Consider the following 24901-nt stretch of genomic DNA (forward strand, 5'->3'; position numbering starts at 1 on the left):
ATGTTCTGTCTGAATTGCAGAAATATCCACTACCACCCAACCAACAGGAAGGGGAAACTCATTCAGCAAAACACCATTTAGCATCCCACCTATGGAAGTTCCCACACAGTCTGGTGAGGGGGTTGGACATAAAGGGCTCTTTGTTCCCTTCAGATTGTTCGCTGTGCTTGGTGAACTCCTATTAAACAGTTCTTGCATGACTCACTCTAAGGCAAAGTTGTGGGATGAGAACTATGAGAGAAGACTCTTCTGAGTTGGGTTTTGTAATGGTGAAAGTGTCAGGCCTGACTGTTAAACAATTCATTGCTAGACAGGGTAAAAATGTCCCTTGAGTGTTGAAAACAAATAGACTTGTGCACAAAGTCACAATGACACACAAAAAGTAGTGATGCTGCCTTCATCAGCCCTGAGAGAGCTGGTTTCTTAGGCAAGATGAAACAGTCCTTTGGTCTTCTCCAACAGCATCCTTTTTGACAATGAATGAGATTTTTCCAGAACCTTCTCCAGATGGCTACAGACTAGTAAAGATAGGCACATTCCCAGTTCAACAAGACTCTGTAAGATAAGGTAGACAGTAATCCAATAATTCATCTGATGACACCCTTGACACCTACACATACGCACACACACTCACACATACACATCACAAACTCACACATACACTCACAAACAGAGACACAAACACGGACACCCACACAAAATAAAAAGGAAGACCACTTCCTGAAATCAAGGTTTGTATGATTTATGCAGTGATTAGGTGCCCCCAAAGCAGCCCTCACAGGAGAATCAACCAAATTAACTACTTGTTAAAACTACAGGCCACAGAAAACCACAGCCAAGTAAAATTCTAGTATAAAATGAGTACATACAACATAGGGTCATGTCAATATGCTGGGACTTGTGGCTCACTTATTAAAATGCCTGCCCCTAACATTCTAACTGTTCAATCCCAGGCAAACTCAGCAAGTTAGGCCATAGTATTGTAAGGATTTAATGCAGTATGCAAAGTGCATGGCATACTGTAATTTTTAGCATGCATGGCCACTAAATAATAACCATAATGTTAGTGAGAAGTGCCCAGAGAAAAGGAAGGGACAGATAACAGACTTTGTATAAATGATGTTAACTGAGTAAGTGTGAGATGTAGCTCACATCTTGGTTGGATGTGGACCATGAGGCCCAGAAGTCGATCACAAGGGCCCAGTTCTAGAATCTTCCTAGCTTAGGAGAGATCAGTCTGTGGTCTTAAATTCTTACCTCACCACCCAGCAACTGCTGGTTACTTTGGGATGCCACCCTAGCTTCTGCTTTCTCTTAACTGCTTCAGGGAACCAGGCACTATGGAGAAGGGTTAAATGACACCAGGCTTCAGAGGATTGTAGGTGCTGACTCACACTTTCTCTGTCATTGCAGCCCAGACTTCCAACTGTGTTTGCCTGTTGCCCCCACAATGCTCCAAGGATGAAAACCAACTCTACTGTGTCAAAATGGGATCATCAGTGCGTGGGAAAACAGTAAACATCTGTACAGTGGGAGCTGTGAGGTGTGCAAAGAGGAAGGTGGAAATACTGAACCCTGGAAGGTGCTTGGATTAGTGTGGCCTTTGGTAAATGAATTTACTGTTCAAAAACAATGCGCAGGAAGAGAGAAAAGTGAATGGATGGGAATAAAGTAGAATGACAGATGTTCAGGCATGTCATGATAAAAACCCATTACTTCGTATAATAACCTAAAAAGGATTTTTAAGTCATTATATATAGAATAAACTGATATAGCTGTAAATTGCTGGACAAAAATTCTCTTTTTTTGGATATTTTGTGTATTGACATTTCAAATCTTATCCCCTTCCCAGGTTTCCCCTCCAGAACCCCCTATTCCATCCTCCCTCCCCCTGCTTCTATGCAGGTGCTCCCCTCCCACATCTCCCTGGCATTCCCCTACACTGGGGAATCAGGCCTTCACAGGGCCAAGGGCCTTTCCTCCCATTGATGCCAGACAATGCATCCTTGGCTACATATTTGGCTGAAGCTATGGTAACCCATCAACCAAAGTGGAAAAAATTTTCTTCTGTCATTGTCATATTGTTACTCTCCCATCCACTCTGCCATTTGAACACCCCCTATTTAATGCCAGCATATGTTGTCCTGTGTCACATTTCTGAGATGACCCACTCGATGGGTGCTACAACCTCTTAGAGATGGCTATGGCCACTCCACCAACCAAGAAGGACACAGTGGCATCTGTCCTGTTGAGAGAGAGAGAGAGAGAGAGAGAGAGAGAGAGAGAGAGAGAGAGAGAGAGAGAGAGAGAGAGAGAGAGGCGAGTGGGGGACAGGACAGGCTTGACAACCTCTTTGACTCCCAGACTCTGGTGGGGCAGTCTCTGAATGGCCTTTCCTTCAGTCTCTGTTCCACACTTTGACTCCAAATTTCCTCCTGTGAATATTTTTGTTCCCCCTTTTCATTCTTTTTCTTGAGCTTCATGTGATCTGCAAATTGTATCTTGGGTATTCTGAGGTTTGGAGCTAATATCCACTTATCGGTGAGTGCATACCATGGGTGTTTTTTTGTGATTGGGTTACCTCACTCAGGTATTTTCTATATCCATCCATATGCCTAAAAATTTCAAGAAGTCATTGGTTTTAATAGCTGAGTAATACTTTATTGTTTAAATGTACCACATTTTCTGTATCCATTCCTCTGTTAAAAAACATCTGGGTTCTTTCCAGCTTCTGGCTGTTATAAATAAGACTGCTATAAACATGGTTGAGCATGTGTCCTTGCTGTACATTAGAGCATCTTTTAGGTCTGTGCCAAGGAGTGGTATATCTGGATCTTCAGGTAGTACTATGTGCAATTATCTAAGAAACTGCCAGAGTTATTTCCAGAGTGGTTATATCAGCTTGCAATCCCAACAACAATGAAAGAATGTTCCTCTTTCTCCATATCTTCACCAGTATCTGTAATTACCTGAGTTTTTGATCTTAGCCATTCTGACTGGTGTAAAGTGGAATCATGGGGTTGTTTTGATTTGCATTTACCTGATTACTAACGATGTTGAACATTTCTTTAGGTGCTTCTCAGCCATTCAATATTCCTCACTTGAGAATCCTTTCTTTAGCTCTGTACCCCATTTTCAAATAGGGTTATTTAATTCTCTGGAGTCCAACTTCTGGAGTTCTTTGTATATATTGGATATTAACCCTCTATCAGATGTAGGAATGGCAAAAACCTTTTCCCAGTTTCTTGGTTGCCATTTTGTGCTAATGACAGTGTCCTTTGCCTTACAGAAGCTTCACAATTTCACAAGGTTTCATTTGTCCATGCTTGATCTTAGAGCATAAGCCATTGGTGATCTGTTCAGGAAAATTTCCCCAGTGCCTATGTGTCCAAGGCTCTAACCCACATTCTATTCTATTAATTACAGTATTATTGGTTATGTGAAGGTTCTTGATCAACATGGATTTAAGCTTTGTACAAGAAGATAAGAATGGATTGATTAGAATTCTTCTACCTGTTGACTGCTATTAGAACCAGCACCATTTCTTGAAAAATTCTGTCTTTTTTCCACTGGATGGTTTTATCTCCTTTGTCAAAAATCAAGTGACCATAAATGTTTGGGTTTATTTCTGGGTCTTCAATTCTATTCCATTGATCTACCAATTAGTCTCTTTACCAATATCATACAGTTTTTATGACTATTGCTATGTAATACAGCTTGAGGTCAAGGATAGTGATTCTCTCAGAAGTTCATTTAGTGTTGAGAATTGTTTTCTCTATCCTGGGTTTTTTGTTATTCCCAATAATTTGCAAATTTCTTTTTATAAGTCTATGAAGAATTGAGTTGAAATTTTGATGGAGACTACTTTGAATCTGTAGATTGCTTATGGAAAGATGGCCATTTTTACTATATTAATCCTGACAATCCAGGAGCATGTGAGATCTACCCGTCTTCTATGATCTTCTTCAATTTCCTTCTTCTTAGACTTGAAGTTCTTGTCATACAAATCTTTCAGTTCTTTGAATAAGGTCACACCAAGGTATTTTATATTGTTTGTAACTGCTGGGGAATGTGTCATTTCTCTATTTTCTTTCTCAGCCTGTTTATTCTTTGAATAGAGGAAGGCTACTGATTTGTTTGAGTTAATTTTATATCCAGACACTTTGCTGAAGTTGTTTATCCACTGTAGGAGTTCTCTGGTAGAATTTTTGAGATCACTTAATTATATTATCATATTATCTGAAAATAGTGATATTTTGACTTCTCCCTTTTCAATTTCTATCCCTTTGACTTTGTTTTCTTGTCTAATTTCTCTGGCTAGGACTTTGATTCCTATATTGAAAAGGCAGAGAGAGAGTGGGCATCCTTATCTAGACCCTGATTTTAGTGGGATTGCTTCATGTTTCTCACTGTTTAGTTTGATGTTGGATACCGGTTTGCTGTATTGCTTTTACTATGTTTAGTATGGACCTTGAATTCTTGATATTTCCAAGACTTTTAATATAAAGTGCTGTTGAATATTGTCAAATGCTTTCTCACCATCTAATGAGATGACTGTGTGGTGTCCTCCCCCCCTTTGAGTTTGTTTATATAACGAATTAGGTAGACAGATTTCTGTATATTGAACCATCCCTGTATCCCTGGGATGAAGCCTACTTGATTGTGATGGATGGTCATTTTGATGTGTACTTGGATTCGGTTTGTGAGAGTTTTATTGAGTATTTTTGCATCAATATTCTTAAGGGAAATTGGTCTTAAGTTTTCTTTCTTTGTTGGGTCTTTGTATGGTTTAGGTATAAGCATAATTGTGGCTTCATAGAAAAAAATGGGATACTGTTCCTTCTGTTTCTATTCTGTGGAATGGTTTGGAGAGTATTGGTATTAGGTCTTCTATGCAGGACTGATAAAATTCTGCATTAAACCCAACTGGTCCTGGGCTTTTTTTGGTTGGGAGACTTTTGATGACTGCTTCTATTTCTTTAGAGGTTATGGGACTGTTTAGATGGTTTATCTGGTACTGGCTTAACTTTTGTACCTGGTATCTGTCTAGAAAATTGTCTATTTCATCCAGATTTTCCAGTTTTGTTGGGTATAGGCTTTTGTAGTAGAGTCTGATGATTTTTTGAACATCCTCAGTTTCTGTTGGTCATGTCTCCCTTTCCATTTCTGATTTTGTTAATTTGAAAACTGTACCCTCTGGTTAGTCTGGATAAGGGTTTATCTTGTTGATTTTCTCAAAGAACCAACTTCTGGTTTTGTTGGTTCTTTGTATAGTTCTTTTTGTTTGTACTCCATTGATTTCAGCCCTGAGTTTGATTATTTCCTGCCATCCTCTTGGGAGCATCTGCTTCTTTTTGTTCTAGAGCTTTTAAGTCTACTATCAAGCTGCTAGTGTATGCTCTCTCCGGTTTCTTTTTTGGAGGCACTCAGAACTATGAATATTCCTCTTAGCACTGCTTTCATTGTGTCCCATAAGTTAGGGTATGTTGTGCCTTTATTTTCAATAATTCTAAAAAGTCTTTAATTTCTTTCTTTATTTCTTCATTTTCTTCCTTGACCAAGTTATCGTTGAGTAGAGCATTGTTAGGCTTCCATGTGTATATGGGCTTTTTTTTTTTAATTGAAGACCAGTCTTAGTCCATGGTGATCTAAGAAGATGCATGAGATTATTATAGTCTTCTTGAATCTGTTGAGGACTGTTTTGTGACTGACTATATGGTCAATTTTTGAGAAGGTACCATGAGATGCTGAAAAGAAGGTATATTATTTTGTTTTAGGATGAAATATTCTATAGGTATCTGTTAAATCCATTTGCTTCATAACTTCTGTTAGTTTCACTGTGTCTCTGTTTAGTTTCTATTTTGATGAACTGTCCTTGATGAGAGTGGAGTGTAAAAGTCTCTCACTATTATTGTGTGTGGTGCAATGTGTTCTTTAAACTTTAGTGGGGTTTCTTTTATGAATATAGGTACTCTTACATTTGGAGCATAGATATTCAAAATTGAGATTTCATCTTGGTGAATTTTTTCTTAGAGAAATATAAAGGGTCCTTCCTTATCTTTTTTTTTTTTTTTTTTTTTTTTTTTTTTTTTTTTTGATAACTTTTGGTTGAAAGTCAATTTTTCGATAAAGAATGGCTACTCCAGCTTGTTTCTTGGAACCATTTGCTTGGAAAATTGTTTTCCAGGCTTTTACTCTGAGGTAGTGTCTGTCTTTGTCACAGAGGTGTGTAGCAAAATGTTGGGTCCTCCTTATGTATTGAGTCTATTAGTCTATGTCTTTTTATTAGGAAATTGAGTCCATTGATGTTGAGAGATATTATGACCAATGATTGTTGTTTCCTGTTATTTTTGTTGTTAGAGGTGAAATTATGTTTGTGTTGCTATCTTCTTTTAGGTTATCTGAAAGAAGATTACTTTCTTGCTTTATCTAGGGTTTGGTTTCCCACTTGTGTTGGAGATTTTCATCTATTATCCCTTGTAGGGCTGGACTTATGGGAAAGTATTTGTAAATTTGGTTTTGTCATGGAATATCTTAGTTTCTCCATCTATGTTAATTAAGTGTTTTGCTGGATACAGTAACCTGAGCTGGCATTTGTGTTGTCTTAGTATCTTTATGACAACTACCCACAATCTTATAGTTTTCTTAGTCTCTGTTGAGATAGGCCTGCCTTTGTATGTTACTTGACCTTTTTCCTTTACTGCTTTTAATAATTTTCTTTGTTTTGTGTATGTGATGTTTTGACTATTATATGACTTGAGGAATTTCTTTTCTGGTCCAATCTACTGAGTTCTTTAGGTTTCTTGTATATTTATAGGCATATCTTTCTTTAGGTTAAAGAAGTTTTCTTCTATAATTTTGTTGAAGATATTTACTGGCCCTTTAAGTTGGAAATCTTTGTTCTCTTCTATACCTTCTATCCTCAAGTTTGATCTCATTCTGTCTTAGATTTTCTGTATGTTTTGTGTTAGGAGCTTTTTGCATTTTGCGTTTTCTTTGACAGCTGTGTCGATGTTTTCTATGGTATCTTCTGCCCTTAAGATTCTCTCTTCCATCTATTGTATTCTGTTGGTAATGTGTGCGTCTATGATTCCTGATGTCTTTCCTAGGTTTTTTTTTAATCTCTTTGTGATTTTTTTATTGACTCTGTTTCCATTTTTAGATCCTGGGTGGTTTTGTTCAATTCCTTCACCTGTTTGCTCGTGTTTTCCTGTAATTTTCTAAAAGAGTTTTGTGTGTTTTGTGTTTCCTGTTTAAGGGCTTCTATCTGTTTACCTGTGTTGTCCTATATTTCTTTAAGGGAGTTATTTGTGAGCTTCTTAAAGTCCTCTAATGTTATCATGACTTGTGATTTTATATCAGGACCTTGCTGTTCTGATGTGTTGGGGTATCCAGTAATTGCTGTGGTGGAGAATCTGGGTCTGATGATGCCACAGGGCCTTGGTATCTGTTGCTTAGGTTCTTGGACTTGCCTCTTGCCATCTGCTTATCTCTGATGTTAGCTGGTCTTGCTGATTCTGACAGTGGTTTGACCCCCCTGTAAGCCTGTGTGTCAGCACTTCTGGGGGACCAGTTCTCTCCCAACAGGGTCTTGGTAGAAATAGCTGTGGCACGGGGGTTCAGTACAGGGTGCATACAGAAACCAGAATGATCCTGTCTCAGACTGCTCCTGGGTTCCTTTGTCCTGAGTGCACAAGGCGGTTTCCTCTCAGGCCAGGAATTTGAGCAGGGGTGATGGTCTCCCCTGTGCTCTCAGACCTGTCAGCACTCCTGTGAGACAGGCTCTCTCCCAGCAGGGTCTGGGTGGAGAGTTCTTGTACCAGGTCAGCTCCAGGCACAGTCACAATCCAGAAGTATCCTGTCCCAGACTGCTCCTTTGTTCCTGTGTCCTGAGGGCTGCAGGCGGGACCCACAGAGCAGACGTCTCCGGTGTTTCAGATTCTGGGGAACCAGCTCTCTCCTGAGAGCTGTAGCACAGGGTCAGCTGGAGGGGGGGGAAGAAACCAGAAGGCCCATAGCATTTTTCAGTGAATCGATAAGCAGAAAGCTGCAGAGTCCATAAAAACACCTCACAAATTCTCAACCACCGTGCATTCGTTCCACATTCCTGTCTCAGTTTCCACGGTGGAGCAAATTCTGCTCCAGATCCTTGGTTCTGCTGGCTGCCACCGCAGGGTCACTGTTAAGAATACCTAGTTTTGAGACGAGTCACAACCCAGCTGACCCTGATCTTAATAGTTGATCTCCTTCCTCACCCTACAAGGGGATGTGTAGAAGCTACTTCCGTACATCTCCAAATCAGCAGGGTCTCCACTTCAGGGAAGGAGCCACAGCCACTTGGTAGAAATCTTCCTAGACTTTGCATATTAAATGAGCCCTTCTTCCTCATTAATCCTGAAACCTTGACAACATCCTAATGGTCTTGTAATGGAAATGAGAAAAGTGAGCAGGAAAGACCCTGAGAAAACATATTTTCCTGGTGTAATTGGGGTTGAGTGGGCCTCACCCCTAGGATCCCATCCTCCTCCTGCTCCAGCTACCCACTGGCTTCTGGCAGTGGGATTATGAAGGCTGGTATGCCTCCTGCCTTCCGCCTTCCTGAGACAATTAAAGAATAAGATCCGTTAAATAGGACCGCATCCCAAAGTAAGAAGTCAAGAACGTTTCTTCAAAGCTGACTTGGCTCTAAGCCACTCAGTACTCCGGTAGGTCCCACAACTCTTCCCTGCGAGAAACAAATCTCAGAGAGGAAAGGAACCCAGTTAGGGGGAGATGGGAATATAGTATAATCATGTAATGATCATAATGGAGGTTTAACTCCTTTCTCCCTCCTGGGTGATAAAAGGAATACGCTAAAAATCTCTTCCCCACCCCCAAGTGGCATAACCAAAGCCTCCAGGGAGTCATTTGTGAGTCAGGGGGCATCTACAATTAAGTGCAAGCGAGTACAGCGAGAAATCACTGAACACGGCCATTCTCATGGATAGAAAGAAGAGTTTTCATAAAAAGAAAACTGGGTGCCTTAGAAAGTAGAGAGTAGCAGCCAGCTGCAAACACTTGTAGAGTTCACAGGGGCGGAGGCGGGAGGAGGGGCCGGGGAGGGGGCGAGGGGGGGAGCGAGGGCGAGGGGGCATGGGGGACCATGGCTCAAAAAGTAGAGGCGCTGCAGCTGTGGTCAGAAGTGTTTCAGTGCTGACTGGCAGCTGTGGTCAGGAGCATTCAGCTAAACCATTAAGGGCTTCTGAAAAAGACTTTAGGTTTCTGTTTCCATGAAAAACCAAACTCAGGTGGGGGGTCGACTCCTAGGATCCTAGCCACGTGCACTGCTGCTTTGGGAGATGGCTTCTTGGTAACCTAAGAGTAAGAACGGGGCACATGCCCTGGAATGTCGGCTCTGCTGAGGGTGGAGGGGGCGGGAGTGGGGATGGGGTGTTCTGAAAGGGTCCTAAAAATGCTGATCCATGCTGAGCTGACAGCACTTCCTGTTTTAAGTGTTGAAAGCAGGATCTTTCCAAGAGTGGCTGCCTGCGCACTCAGAGAAAGAGGAAGAGAAGAGTGAAGTAGTATATATAGGGGTAAGATGGAAGTGACTCTGCACCCCAGGCCCAAAGGCACAGGGAAGGACAGGGGAATGGCAAGCGTCTCAGTTCTGAAGAGAGGAACACTGAAACCAGGACTGTCTGGTGGTGGCCACAGGTTAGGTTAGGAAATGAACATCAGCCCCGTGAGATGGAAGACCAAAACGGAACTACGTTTTCAAAACAGAAACAGACTGGAAATCTATCTGCTCTGTCCCAGACTTAATTAATCTGAGCAGAAATGAATTCGACAGGACATAGTGAAAGCTGTGGCTGTCACAAGCAAGAGCTACAAACTGGTTGGCTGAAGCAAACATCTCTTCCCTGACAGTTCTGCAGGCTAGAAACTGGGAGTATGATGTCTTGGGGACGAGCTCACTCTGACATCTAGAATCCTTCCTCTTCTTGTAGCTTCCAGTAATTGCCAGTGGTCCTTGACATTCTTTGGTTTAGGGATGTATGGTTCCCATCATAACCCTGTCCGACTCTTCTTTCTGCAGTGCCTAGATCCAATCCACCCTCTTCTGGGATTCCTTAGGGTATCTGCATTCACATGTATAGACCTGCACATGTGTACGGATAATTAAAAATAAGGACAAACCTTTAAAAGTATTTCCTATTTGTTGTCCATACGATAGTCAAAGACCACACCAGCAATAATTATCCTTTTGATTAAAAACCAGTCACATTTGCTTTAAAGTATTTCTCTTTTCCTTGTAACAGTCTTTCTGTGACCTCTTCAGTTACTTTTGTCTCCAAGAACATTTTTAGTGCACTAACCCATTAAAGTCAGCATTAAGCTAATTTGCATACCATTTGCCCGTTGAATTCTTCACACTCTGATATTAATATTAATATGGCAATTTAGTACAATAGGTGTTAAGAGCTAGTAATAAAATTATCATCAGGAAACAGAGAGCAGCGGCAGAGCATATTAAATACATGGATTTTAGATTGGGAATCTCCAAGTCTGTCCTAGAATATTAAATAAATTCCAGGTCAAAAGTAAGAGGTTTCTCTTCCTAGTCTAACGGAGACAAATGCTAAGCATCTCTGTGTTACCTGGATGGCTGAAAATTAAATCATGTCTTTTCAAATATCAATTTTCAGTTTGTCGACTCTGCAATATACCGACAAAATAAGTGCCTCCTCCACTAAAAAAACTATATGATGTTACCAGGATGGGGGTTGGGGATCATTGTAGGAACATAATCTCAAGTTTCCCGTTACTCTAGTTGTGTGATATTTCAGCTTGACTAAGGGTTCCCTTGTCAATCTTCAATAAAGATCACAACATGTTAGGTAGATTTTTTTTTCTTCCCCTTTCCACAGAGGGATTCCACTTTGTAGACTCAGTGCTGCTTAGCTTTGAAGGTTGAAAGTCTCTATTGTTTCCGAGAGATCAGCCACAGCTCCACCTTATCCACATCCTTATCTAAATTTTAATCCTCAATGAGAAGCTGCCAGACTGTGATGATTCTTGTTGCTCTTGGATGCCAAACTGCCCTGAAGCTTGATTAACTGGATTCTAAATGGCTGGATTCCTCTAACGTCACCTTTGTTCTCTTGGAATACACTGCAAGCGTCCTACTTCTAACCAAAGAAATGGACTGTGAAATCAGAGTTGTCCCCAGTCTGTTTATGCATGTGAGTCAGGCCACTGCTTCCCAATTTGTCTTCTTGACAAGCTCTGGCTGCTCAGCTCTAGGTCCACGTGTCCCCTGTCAGTTAGTGAAGGTAGATGTCACCAATCAAGGGGCTCCAGAGGACAGATGGTACACAGAAAGTCATTCAGAGATTTATATAGAAGGATGTTTATCACAATATTATTTATAATAGCAAACAATGACAGATCTTAAGTATCCAATAATAATTTATGGTCACAGCAGATGATAGCACAGTGTGAGGTCACTGATATCTTTTTTTTTAAATAGATGTTATGATAAAAACTTAAAAAACTATACTGTGAACGTTCTCTGTGTATATGAATGACTTTCAAACAGGCACTGTGGTACGTATCTCTAACACCATCAGTTGGGAGATGGATGCAGCAGTGGTAGGGGTTCAAGATCAGCCTCAGTGATATAGGAAGGTGGAGACCAAACTGGACACCATAAGACCTTTTCTCCAACAAACTAAAAATAAAATGAAATGAAATAAAATCATGCCTAGAAGAATAATGACCGGGAAAACAAGTATTGCTAAAAGGTAGAGTAAATATTTTTTTGCCTCTTGGCTTGTGTAGTATAGATCCTTTTTCTTCTAGATTTTATCCAAATAGCATGCATTTTTTAACTTGGTGTGGACATTCATTTTTACCTTATTTGTAAAAACCAATTGTTAATTCTGCTGTGTACATAGATGGACAGCTCAAATAGTCAATACCTCCTTGGTCTGATTTACTCATGTGAGGGATGTTTGGCCATTTTTAGCTAACTTTGTTACTCTCACATGGATCATTCATTATTTCCATACAAATCTTAAATCTCTTCCAAGTCATAAGAGTTAAGTTTGTAATCATGCAGACATCAAAGATGAACTTGGCAGTTAATGTAGAGATTCTGAGGATACACTTAAACCAGTATTGCACATAGTAGGAAGTAGTGAGTGACAATTAAATATTATAGATAAAAATAATGTCCCAAAAAATAAAAAATTTTATATTAAACAGTTGAATTTAAAAATCACCCCTAGACTCAAGAAGTTAGACACCAACAACCCAAAAACACAATTAAAAATTGGGATGTAAATCTAAACAGAATTCTCAACAGATAAGCACTTAAAGAAATGCCCAAGTCCTTATTTATCAGTAAAATGTAAATCAAAACAACTTGGAGGTTCCATCTTACACACATCAGAATGGCCAAGATCAAAACCTCAAGTGATAGCACATGCTAGTAAGGATATGGCGGAAGGGAAGCACGTCTTCATTGCTGGTGGGAGTGCAAACTTGTACAGCCACTTTGAAACTCAATTTGGCAGTTTCTCAGAAAACTAGGAATAAATCTACCTCAAGACCCAGCTATATTCCTGGACATATACCCAAAAGATGCTCCAACTTCCCACAAGGACACCTGCTTAACTCTGTTCATAGCAGCTTTATTCATAATAGGCAGAAACTTGAAACTACCTAGATGTCCTTCAACTGAAAAATAGATTTAAAAAATGTGATACATCTGTACAATAGAATACTATACAGCTATTAAAAATGAAGACATCATGAATTTTGCAGGCAAATAGCTCTTGGGACTATCATCTTGAGTGAGAAGATATCAGTCTCAAAAGGACATGACTTAAAAGTGTATATTAGCCATAAAATACAGAATACCCATTCTACATTCCACAGATCCAAAAGAAGCTAAACAAGAAGGAAGTCACAAGAAAGGATGCTTGAATCCTACTTAGAAGGGGAATAAAATAGTCACGAGAGGCAGATGGAGTGGGGACCTGGGTGAGAAAGAAGATAGGAAAAGGAATGTGGGGGAGTTCCGGGATCACGTGTGTTCAGGGACAGCAGGGATGGTCGGTTAGCTATGAGAATTGATGGAAATCTGCAACTGACAGGGGTATGGAGGTGGGAGCACCTCTAGAAAGGGAGACCTAGGATAGGGAGGCCCCTAAGAATCAGTGGGGTGATTTAGCTGTCACTCACAGATTTGGGGATATGGAACCTGAAGAGGCCACCTCTAGTAGCCAGGCAGAAACTTCAATAGAGCCACAGGGACACCAACCCACCTACAAAACTTTGGACCCAAAATTTATCCTATCTATAAGAAATGCAGGGATAGGGGATGGAGCAGAGACTGAGGGAGTGAGCAACAAATAACCAGCCCAACTTAAGACTCATCCTATGGGCAAGCACCAATTACTGACATTAATGATACCCTGCTATGCTTGCAGACAGGTGTCTAGCATGTTTATCCACTGAGAGGCTCCACCCAGCAGCTGACTCATACAGATACAGACACCCACACCCAAACACTGAAGGAAGCTTGGGGACTCATACAGAATATTAGGAAGAAGGGCTGTAGGTCCTGGAGGGGATAGGGACTTCACAAGAAGACCAACAGAGTCAACTAACCTGGACTCTTGGGCTCTCAGACTCTGAACTACCCAACTAAAGAATATATACAGGCTGGATCTAGGCCTCCCTGATCATATGTGGCAGATGTGCAGCTTAACCTTCATGTTAACAGTTGCAGTGGCTGGGATTGGAGTGGGGGGGCTTCCCAACAGCTGTTTCCTGTACGTGGAATGTGTTCTTCTAGCTGGGCTGCCTTGTCTGGCCTCAGTGAGAGAGGAAGCACCTAGCCTTGCAGAGACGTGAAGTTCCAGGGTGGAGGGTTATCACAGGGGCCCTCACTGACTCAGAGGAGAAGAGATGGGGGGGGATGAAAGAATGACTGTGGGGGGTTGGGGCATAACCAGGATGAGGGCAGTAAGCAAGATGTAAACTGGATATGTAATAAAAAAAATCAATTTAATTTAAAGAAATAAGGCCCAGGAGCTGAGAAGATTGCTCAGCCATCAAAGTGCTAACTGCTCAAACATAAGTTCCTGAATTTGGATCCTTAGCACTCACATAAAGAAGCAAAATATGGTGAGACTCACATCTGTAATCCAGACAGAAGGATTTCTGGAACTTGCTAGCCAGTCAGTCTGACTGAATCAGTGAGCTCCAGATTCAGTGAGAGACTCTCATGGAAAGCAACAGAGGAAGACATCTATGGTCCACCTCCAGCTTCCAGACAGATACATGTGAACATGTACCCATACATACATGAACACACACACACAAATATACACACAAAATTTAACCCTACACCTCAACACTGTTAACAAATCCTGAGTTGCTATTTAAGCTCAAATAAACCTATCTGGTATCTAACTTCTGTATGCAAAAGTTATAATAATGAGATGAAAGACCAGCTCACTTTTCTTCTGAAATGTGAAAAGAGGGGGAGAGAGAGAGAGAGAGAGAGAGAGAGAGACAGAGAGAGACAGAGAGAGACAGAGACAGAGACAGAGACAGAGAGAGAACACTTTGGGGAACTGGTTATCTCCTTCCATCGTAGAAAGCAGCAATGTAGAGTTAATTAAATCTGCTTCATATTTTGATTGCCAAGTCAATCCCTAAGCATATTTTATGCTGATTACTTATCAAACTGAATTCTATAGAGCTCTAGATCTCATTTACTATACTGTAGATACAAAGTCTTTATTCCAGTTTCTAACAGTGTGGTGGAGCTTAAAAACTAACATGTCTGAAGTAGTAGGTAGTAATTTGTTCCCTGTCTTACCCCAAACCCATCCATTTCTCCATTTAAAATCAAAAATTTAAAAAACACTTGCTCACCTCTGTCCTAGACTCAATGAGTGAGTCTCAGTTGGTTCAAGTTAGTCAACAAGGTCCCATCTTCCTGCCCATATGGCTTAGACAAGTGTGTGTGACACAGGTCCCTAACTCAGGTGACAGCTACATCTGGATGACTTCTAAGAAGAATATTCTTTATATATTGGATAAACTTACTCTGTACTTATCAATTAATTTTTTCCTGTTTTATCACAACATTGTTTGTTATGTGAATTTTTTTAACAATACAAAGAATACAAGTATGCAACATATGAATACAACTAAATGTGGAATGGTGACCTTTTTCTCTTCAAGAAACCTGGTACCCATTGAGAAATGGAGATTTCTGAGTATGCGAATGAGTCTCTACACCTTTATCTGTTTCTTGTAACTTTTCTTGGCTTCTTATCTGTGTTTTGCAGTGTTCCAACGTGTTAATTTTTGTTATAGCATAGCATAGCACAAGACAGCTCAGCACAGCACGTACAGCACACACACAGCACACACACACAGCACAGCACACATAGCCTAGCACACAGCACATACACACAGCACAAACAGCACACAGCACACACAGCACAGCACACACACAGCACACACAGCACACACAGCACGGCACACACACATAGCACACACAACACAGCACACACAGCACAGACAGCACAGCACATACACAGCACAGCACAGCACACACAACACAGCACACACACAGCACAGACAGCACAGCACATACACAGCACAGCACAGCACACACAGCACAGCACAGCACACACAGCACAGCACACACAGCACAGCACACATAGCACAGTACACACACAGCACAGTACACACAGCACACACAGCACACACAGCACAGCACACACAGCACACACAGCACAGTACACACACAGCACACACAACAGCACACACACACAGCACACACAGCAGAGCACACACAGCACAGCACACACACATAGCACACACAGCACAGCACACACAGCACAGACAGCACAGCACATACACAGCACAGCACAGCACACACAGCACAGCACACACACAGCACAGCACACACAGCACAGCACACATAGCACAGTACACACACAGCACAGTACACACAGCACACACAGCACACACAGCACAGTACACACACAGCACACACAGCAAAGCACACACACAGCACACACAGCACAGCACACACAGCACACATAGCACAGCACACACAGCACAGCACACACACAGCACACACAGCACTGTTTATTTTCTAATGAGAGACAGAAAGGGGTAGGTCCAAGAGAGAGCAATTAGGAGGTATAGAGGGAGGGAAACCATAATCAGAATATATTATATGAGAAAAAAAGTATAATTTCAATAAAAGGAAAAAATACTTTGTGTTCTTTGGCTGCACTTTGGGCTGCTGGTTCTACATTGACCATTGAGGATCACAGCTCAATTTTACACAAAGCTAAATTTCAGGATCCTGAGCAGACAGGTTGATGACAGAGCTACGAGGCTGTAACCTATATAAAGTGACTGACTTCTTGTGATCTATATTCCCCCCCCCTTTTTTTGGAGAACTATACTGTTTACTTTATTTTTTCCAGAAACAATATTGAAAAGGAACAAAAGAGGGCTAAATCTGAACCAGGGGGCGGGGAGGGGTTGCATCTTCTATCAATATGAGAACAACTAAAACCAAAGTTCATCAGATATGCTTTCAATAGACCATGGACAACTGAAGGCAGAGCAAGGAAGGAAGGTGGTCCACCAGGCCTCAGCTCCTGAGAACATTTATTATCATAAGATGTGCATTTCATTAGCACTAATAAACTTCTGATTTGCCCTCAATTTTCATGTGGTGCACTGGTTTTCTATTGCTTCAGTAACAAAGCAGCTTAAAACAACCCACCTTTTATTAGTTTTGGTATGGTAGGGAAGGGTCAGAAATGGATCTTGTTGGGCTAAAAGCAAGTTGCCAACTAAATTGCATTCTTTACGCAGCTTCCAGAGAATAGACCCTCTGCTTATGTCCTTCTCGTTCAGACACTGTCTCCATTTCTTGGCTCATTGGCTCTCTTTCTTTGTCCATCCTTGGCATCTGTTACATATCTATCTACTCTACTCTTCCTGGTTTTGTTTTTTAATTTGTCTCACCAGAGCCTGGGCAGTTGTACAAGATCTAGCCGGAGAATCCAGAGTAACTTTCCAAACTTTAATCACCTCTGCTGTCTCTTTTGCCATGAAACAGGTTCTGGAAACAGAAAGGATGAGTTTCGGACTGTTTCTGTTTACTGACAAATCCTCCATTGCAATAGATTATGGATCTTGGAATGTTTTTAATTAATTATGAACCATTTCAGAGGCAGAAGACCAAAATCATTGCTAACAGAACTAAGGCTATTCTGATAGCTTGGTTGCATTGTTCCCTTGATGTGAGATTAGACCACGGTTCCAAGAATCCTCAAAATAGTACTGTCTGTTATATATCAATTTTATTATGCATTATTTTTTATTCTTGCTTCATATAGCAGTCAGAAGTTTAAGGCAAAAAATAATAAGAATAAACATAAATCTTCATTGTCTGAGCTTCAGGCTAAAATGACAGGATATACACATCAGTCCAACTTCAGTAAGAGTTTCCCTCCCCCACCAACTGATTAAAAGGCAAAGCCATATGAGAAAGAGGCAGAACACTGTCTTCCCCACACAGAATCTCCACAATGTCTATTGTTTAAGATTACTCAATAATAGAGGAAAATTAGAACAAGAAAATGACAGACAATTGTGATAATCAGACTGCTACAACAAGTATGTCATGGTAGGAGTGTGAGATTTATAATTCATGTTAGTATTATAAATGTGAGAACAAGATCATTTGTACCAAAATCACCTTAAATAGTCCCATGCCACATGAGCTCTGCATATTTCTCTATGGTCCCCCAAAAGATAATAAGGCAGCATTACCTATTTAATCGAATCAATTTAGTCAAAACAATTTAAATCAATGCTACCACTTTTATATATGAGAACAAAAAGCTAAACAAAGTGCTACAATTATTAATAAAGTTTACATCCACTGTGACAGAGATCATGATCTATGAAAAACAGCAAAAATAAAAGCGTATTCCTCCCAGGTATTACTACTTGAGGTACTATTTAAACAGTGGTAAAAATAATATATTTACCATTTACTATATGATAGGCATATAGCAAACTTTACATGGAATAATACACTTAAACCTAGATGTAACTTTGTGATAAATATTTTTCATGTTTTTAAACTTGTGAAAACTAAACACAAATAATCTAAGGGCATAAGAAGATAAGACTATCCTTTGCTATTATTAGAAGTCTACTGAATCTAAATCTCTTAATACAGAACTCGGGAATTCTTATTTTTATCTCTATCTCCAGACTATCAACTTTGTGAAGGCAACCCTTGAATACATTAGAACAGAAAATCAGACGATGGTAATTTTCAATTAGACAGTTAACTCTTCACCTAAGAGAAGAGTCTACCTTGAGGGAAGAAAAATCAACAATTCTAAGACTAACTAGTGAACTCTCTTAGAGTGAGTCCATGAAAATAAAGAAGGTCTCATCGAGGCAAAAAACTCAAATCAAAAGGACCAATATCAATTTGTGCTAAAGACAGAACAGAGCAGAATCATTCATCAAATATTCTCTGTTGTCAGGTACTATGTCCATTTTTTATGTATGAGCTTGACAGCAAGTACATGCTATATGAATAATTTGTTATTATCTTAGGCCCACCTGAAACTGAAACTGGCACGTTATCACACCTCTAGAGAATATCACTAACTAATACATATTTACAGAGGTGTTATAAATTATACCTCAATCTACATAGCCTAGGAATGCTGAAAGACAACCCTACATTTTTCAAAACAAAGTCATAGCTGCAGCTCTTACATGGCCACAGCCATGTCTCTGTTTTCAGGTTCTCTGGTGGCTGTGCTCTGGTCTTCTGTGTCTGTCATGACTAAAAGTAAATGAAGGTCAGCAAATCAGTTTTGTCTAAACAAAGGACATTCGTGTGTTTCTTTCTTGGGCACATTATGGCTCTAAGTCAGAATGGCAAGTGTTTAGAAAAAAAATAGTAACACATGTTCCCAATACTCCAGACACATAGAGCCCTTATAAACCACCAGATAAAATGTAAGCCAAGCCAGCCACTATGGACATCAGTAGAACAGTATCAAGGTGGCAAAAGGCAGATCTGTCATATGACCCAGTGACACCACTTGGTTATTTCTCCAAAAAAACCTACAAGTCTCTATGTCACCAAGATACTTGCACACTGATATCTCTCTCTTCCAGCCCTGCTCACAACAGATCACTGAAGGAGCCAATCTAAGTGTCCAAAGACGGAGAACAAGAGGGATCCCTTGGTTGTAAAGATCTGCTGTGATAAAACTGGAAAAGTGAAGGGTCTCAGGGCCATACAGATTTCCCCCTTCAAAACAGGCCTGAAGCAAACATACATGCATACATACATACATACATACACACTTAAATGAATATACATATACTGTGTGTATGTGTGTACAAAAACAACTAAAAATTTTTAAAAATGTTATTTTGAGAGAAAGAAACTGGGGGAGGGAGTTATTGGGTAGGGTGGGGAAGGAAATTATGTAATTCTACTTTAATTTTAAAAAATGAGCTACCCTTGCCATCTGAAAACAGTGGACATCTGAACTTTAAGAGGTCTGGAGATAGCCTGGCACAGCCCCAAGGAAAGAGGCAGTCCCGGGAGACAGCTATTGAGAGCAAGACGGGTCAGACAAGCTGATGAGGACAAATTACAAGGTTTGGCTCAGGCAGTGAAATGAATAGTTCAACTCCCAATGCCCTGAAGTGGATCTCATCAACTGAGCATAGTTTGGAAGTTTGTTGACACTGATGTAAGGTCGGTGGATGGGTAGATCGACATGTCCACTGTTCATTGCTCTGGAACCAGAGAATCCAGAAGTGCATACATTCATCAGGCTGATTAATACCTAGAATATCTTAGAGCTAGAAGAGGTGTCTCCACCTCTAACTCACTCTTAAGGACCTGAGTTTTGTTCCCAGCACCCACATGGGGCAGCTCACAACTTCTTGCACCCACAAAAGTTTCTGTGACTTTTGCTGGCTCTGCACAAAAACTAATTTTGTTCACACATTATTTCTTTCACTAGTGGACAATCTTGCCTTATTGTTTATCTTCTTTTTTTCTTTGTTCACACTATGAAAGGCAGAAAGAAGATACAAGATGAGAGGGCCGTGGGTCAATACCATGCCAGCAGTGAGTGAGTTTTCTCAATGTCTTTTGAAGTCAAGCAACAGAAAGTATGGCCAATTCCACAATGATCACAAATGCTTATATGTCAACTCTATGGTAAACAGTATCTGTGTTTGATTAAGGCCCTTTCCTTCAAGCTTGAATAGTCTGTCAAGGACCTGTGTGTAACTGGAGAAATTTAGCAGAATATAACACATGTATTAAATAAAAACAAAGACAGATGTCAGCAGACTCATTCATGATTAATTACAAACAAGGCATCAGCCAAAGTTAATGCTGAATGTACTCCCCACAATCATAGAAGCACAAAATGATACTTTTACACACACACACACACACACACACACACACACACACACATACACACACACACACAGGGTCATGTTTTTATAACAGCCTGCTCTTTTTCCATGAGCAACAATTTTTAAGGCCCTTACCCTGTCAGTAAGTGTACTTGCTTACTCTTTTTGAAGTATATGAATGTCACAAATTGAATTGTGCTCCCTCACAAAGGGATATTAAGTTCTATCTTTTCTAATCTTTATTGGAAATAGAGTCCTTAAAGATATTACAAAGGTAACACCAGTTCACACTAAATTAGCCGGTGATAAAGCCCATGTCTTAAGAGAAACAGAGATTCAGACATGGAAAGAAGGTTGCTATGGTGATGGTGATGGATGGACGTCTAGGTTGCTATGGTGATGGATAGACGTCTAGGTTAGGCTACAAGCCACAAGGACCAGAATCGCTGGTAAAGTAACAGCGGTCTAGAACAACTCAAAACCATGAAAATAAAAATAATAAGTGTTTCAATCCTCCTGTTTGGTGGGACATTTTTAAAGCAGCAGCTGGAAAGCCCCAAGTTGAATAGTGTTTCTAGCTATCTCATTCATGTAGGATTTCTATGCCCAGGGATGTCATGACCCAAACCAAACCAATCAACACTTCCATAATGTTTTACCAATAGAGGAACCGACTTTAAGATTCTAGTGGTTTTATGCGAGATGGAAAAGTAAAATTCATGTGATTTTTATTTATCCTTTCAAGAACAATGGCAGAGAGGAAGTGTAATTCCTTCATTGTGGGGAGACAGCTCTTTTAAATTCTTGATATGCATTTTTAACATTTAACATTTCTCAAAGTGTTAACATGCTAGACGCTTTCTAAAGGTCTTGCCTAGACTTGTGTTGAGGTGTGCCATGTTCTTGGCCCACTGTGTGTGTGTGTGTGTGTGTGTGTGTGTGTGTGTGTGTTAAGCAAAAAAATAAAGGGGAAACCACTTTCAAGGCTGGGGTTTCAAAAGCAAAATGTTGACAAAATATTACCTTTTCTTTGGTCAAATCATTGCTCTAACATCTTCATTTCTGTACTCAAAGTTTGTAGTAAAATATCTGTATAAGTGTATACATAATTAAAATTAACTCGGAAATAAAAAAAATTTAACATTTCTCATAACCGCATTATATAAAAACGGAACAGTGCCAAATATCATAATTTTTCAAATTGAATAATGTATATATATATGTGCATGTTTAAAGGAAACAGTTCTTCTGTATTAAAAGCATTTATTTAATTTATTTTCAATAAAATCTTTAGAACAAAAATTTTCATTCTAATTACTTTTTAAAATAATTTTGGTCATCACATGATATCTCTTGATATCCCATGGTACATTGTTTAGAACCTTTTTTCACTTACTATGGTTTACATATTTTTCTGAAGAAATACATACATAGAATGGCCATATTTTTGCTTTCTAAAAATTGCCTTATCACTAGAATTTAAGAGGCAACTGTTTTTTGGCCATTACAAGTAATTCAGTGTTAAACCTCATTGAGGATAAAGTTTTCACAACCCTTAGTTTGTTCTGATGGTTAGTCTTGATTGCCAACTTGACACAGTCTGGAATCAATAAAGAGGACAAGCATTTGGGCATGCACAGAAGGAACTGAATGTTTGGATCACATTAAATGAGGTAAGATCTATACTAAAGGTGGCTAGTGCCAGTCCTTGGGTGGGATTCTAGATTGAATGGAAGTGAGCTGAGTGTGAATAACACTCTCTGATCTCTTAGAGGGGATACAATGTGACCAGTCCCTATGGCCATGTCTTCAATGAATGAATGTAGCCTCTCAAACTGTAAGTCAGAATAATCCCTTCCTTTCTTGTTTCACACAACAATGAGAATAGCAGCTATGACATACATTTAAGTATTAAATTTATGTAATTGGGGCTTTAGGCACAAGTATATATGTTCAATAGTATATAAAATAAATGAGCATAGAAAGCAACTGATTATCATCAATCATTAGAAATTTCCGAATTAAAATAGATATAACACTAACCACCCATTAGTGCAGCTGGAAGCCAAAGCACTGAAACATCAAATTCTCCCAAGTACATGAACAGCAATAACTTTCATCTGTTACTTATGGGAACAAAAAACAGTGTAGCTATTTTGGGAGACAGAATAGCAGTGTCTTATACACTGTAACTTGGAGTTCTGACCTTCCCATACCATCGAAATTCTTGGTATTTTAAAAGGTTTCCATTTGTACTCAAATGCCCATCTTGCTCCTCCACACAGTATTCTGCATCTTTCACGGTATTTCTGCACTGAAACCCTTTTCCCTGTTGTGCTAACCCAGGAGAACAAGATAGGAAGTATTAAAGGACACTGACTAGTTGTATTTGTCTATCAAAAATAAACACATAGTGTTCAAAAGAAGCAATAATTATACATTCTGAACACTATTAAATTTTTTTTCTTTCCAATTATGTGCTATTAGAGAACAAAATGTAACTGATGCTGCCTTGACAAATCAGTGATCAAAAAAACCTGCAGTTATCCATCAGCTGCTAGTCAGAGCTGAAATCAATAAATGATGGCCTCAAATCCCAAGACAATTAAAGGATTAGGGATATTTGTCATTGTAGTTACAGAAAATTCTAGGCATTATATAAGGGTAATAAACACAAAATTAATAAAGTAAACAGAAAATTAATAAAGAGACATGAAAATGACACTTTATAAATGCTGCTCCTCCAAACAAAAATCTCACAAACCTACAAAACCAAATGGTGACCAAATAAAAGGCAAAAGTAGAAAGAACCAGATTACAGATTCAGTGAGATCTGCTTGCCGCCTGCAGTGCCTCAATTTTCTTCTTATTAAACTCAAAATATGCTGTCAGAAAAGTTGCTAACCTCCTAGAGAGATGAAAACTCACAATTCAAAATAGAGAGCTAAGAAGTACAACTATCTTGCCATAAAAATAGAAGGATATATCACTGAAAATAAAATAAAAAATTCCTAGAATGATGAGCTCAAATGTTTTATAGTATGATACTTAAGAAAGTGTAAAGAAATAAATTCAGAATGTAAAAAAGTAATTCATAATTTTGATATGTATAATTTAAAGCAAAATTATAGTTATCAAATTTAAAACTTAATTTAAGTTGATAAAAGCACAAGAGATAAGTAATCGGATACATCTAAAAAGAAAATTGGTGAGTTCTAAGAATGTTAGAAGTTGTCCTGATTAAACAGGAAGAGGTAGCGCACAACTACAAGAAGGAAGGTGAACAGATGAAAACTGAATTATTAATGATGATACTGACAAAAGTTAGTAACAGACATTTCAAAAGGAGTAGGAAAAATAATGAGGAGATATTAAAAAATATTTTTAAATGAATGGCTCCCCTTCTGAAAGAGCACATAGCATACACAGTGGACAAAAATAAAGAAGAAAGCATGATGTCCTCTTCAGCAACTTTTCTCTGTATGACTGTAATTTAATGAGATAGCATTACATTCAGAGTTTTTTTATCATTTTGAGTTTACATACAGGATGATGGTGTACCAGCAGGCACAGTAAACCATTTCAGTTAATAAAATATTGAACTGTTTCCCTGGTGTTTGAAAATGATTCCTGTGCTGTCTTGCTGTTAGCTCCTAGCAAATTTCCCTTGACCCTAGCACCTGGTCAACTAGCAGGCTATGTCTAACATGATCAGAAAGTTCCAAAACTCTGTTCCAGAACCATTAACTAGTATTCAGTCTGAATTCAACACCTATACTAGACAAGATGATGAATATTTATGTTCATGTCATTCATATTTTAAATGATCATGATGGCCATGTGGTGACTATGCCATGATTTATTCAATTATCCATTTGTTAGTTAAGAAACACCTTAATTTCTTCTTTTTTATTGAAAATAGATCTGTTCTCATAGAATAGTTCTGACCAGTTTCTTCTCCCTTCACTCCTCCCAGCACCCCCTCAACTCTGCCCTCCCGAGACCCACTCTTCATTTCCTCTTAAAAAAGAGCACAACTCCAAAAGATAACAACGAAACACAACAAAGTAAGATACAACAAGACAGGGAAAAAGCTGAACAAGATAAACCAATAGGACAAAAAAACATGCCAAGAGCAGACAAAAGTAAGATACATCTCTCTCCCATAATTAGGAGTCTCACAAAAATATCAAGCTAACACACATAACACATACACAGAGGACCTAGTGCAGACCCATGCAGGCCCCATGATTGTCTATTGATTGGCAATAAAAAAATACATAAATAAATAGGAACGATGAAATGATTTCTAATAAAGTATTTTATACTCATATATCAGTGTCTTGTTTAGTCATCACAGGAAAAGCTTCTTCCTCCAGCAAGA

The 24901-nt window shown here is 39.3% G+C and overlaps 1 protein-coding gene across 1 annotated transcript in view; it reads left to right on the top strand.

Moving 5' to 3' along the window:
• Window positions 1-1808, top strand: part of C6 (complement C6) — a 58630-nt gene extending 56822 nt beyond the window's left edge. Inside the window, exon 18 of the mRNA XM_080933539.1 lies at window positions 1414-1808. Within this exon, the coding sequence (XP_080789665.1) occupies window positions 1414-1595 (182 nt within the window). The 3' untranslated portion in view covers window positions 1596-1808. The remainder of the gene's footprint in view (window positions 1-1413) is intronic.
• The last annotated feature ends 23093 nt before the right edge of the window (window positions 1809-24901 follow it).

This window comes from Micromys minutus, assembly GCF_963924665.1.
Source record: "Micromys minutus genome assembly, chromosome: 20".
In the NCBI taxonomy this organism is placed as follows: Eukaryota; Metazoa; Chordata; class Mammalia; order Rodentia; family Muridae; genus Micromys; species Micromys minutus.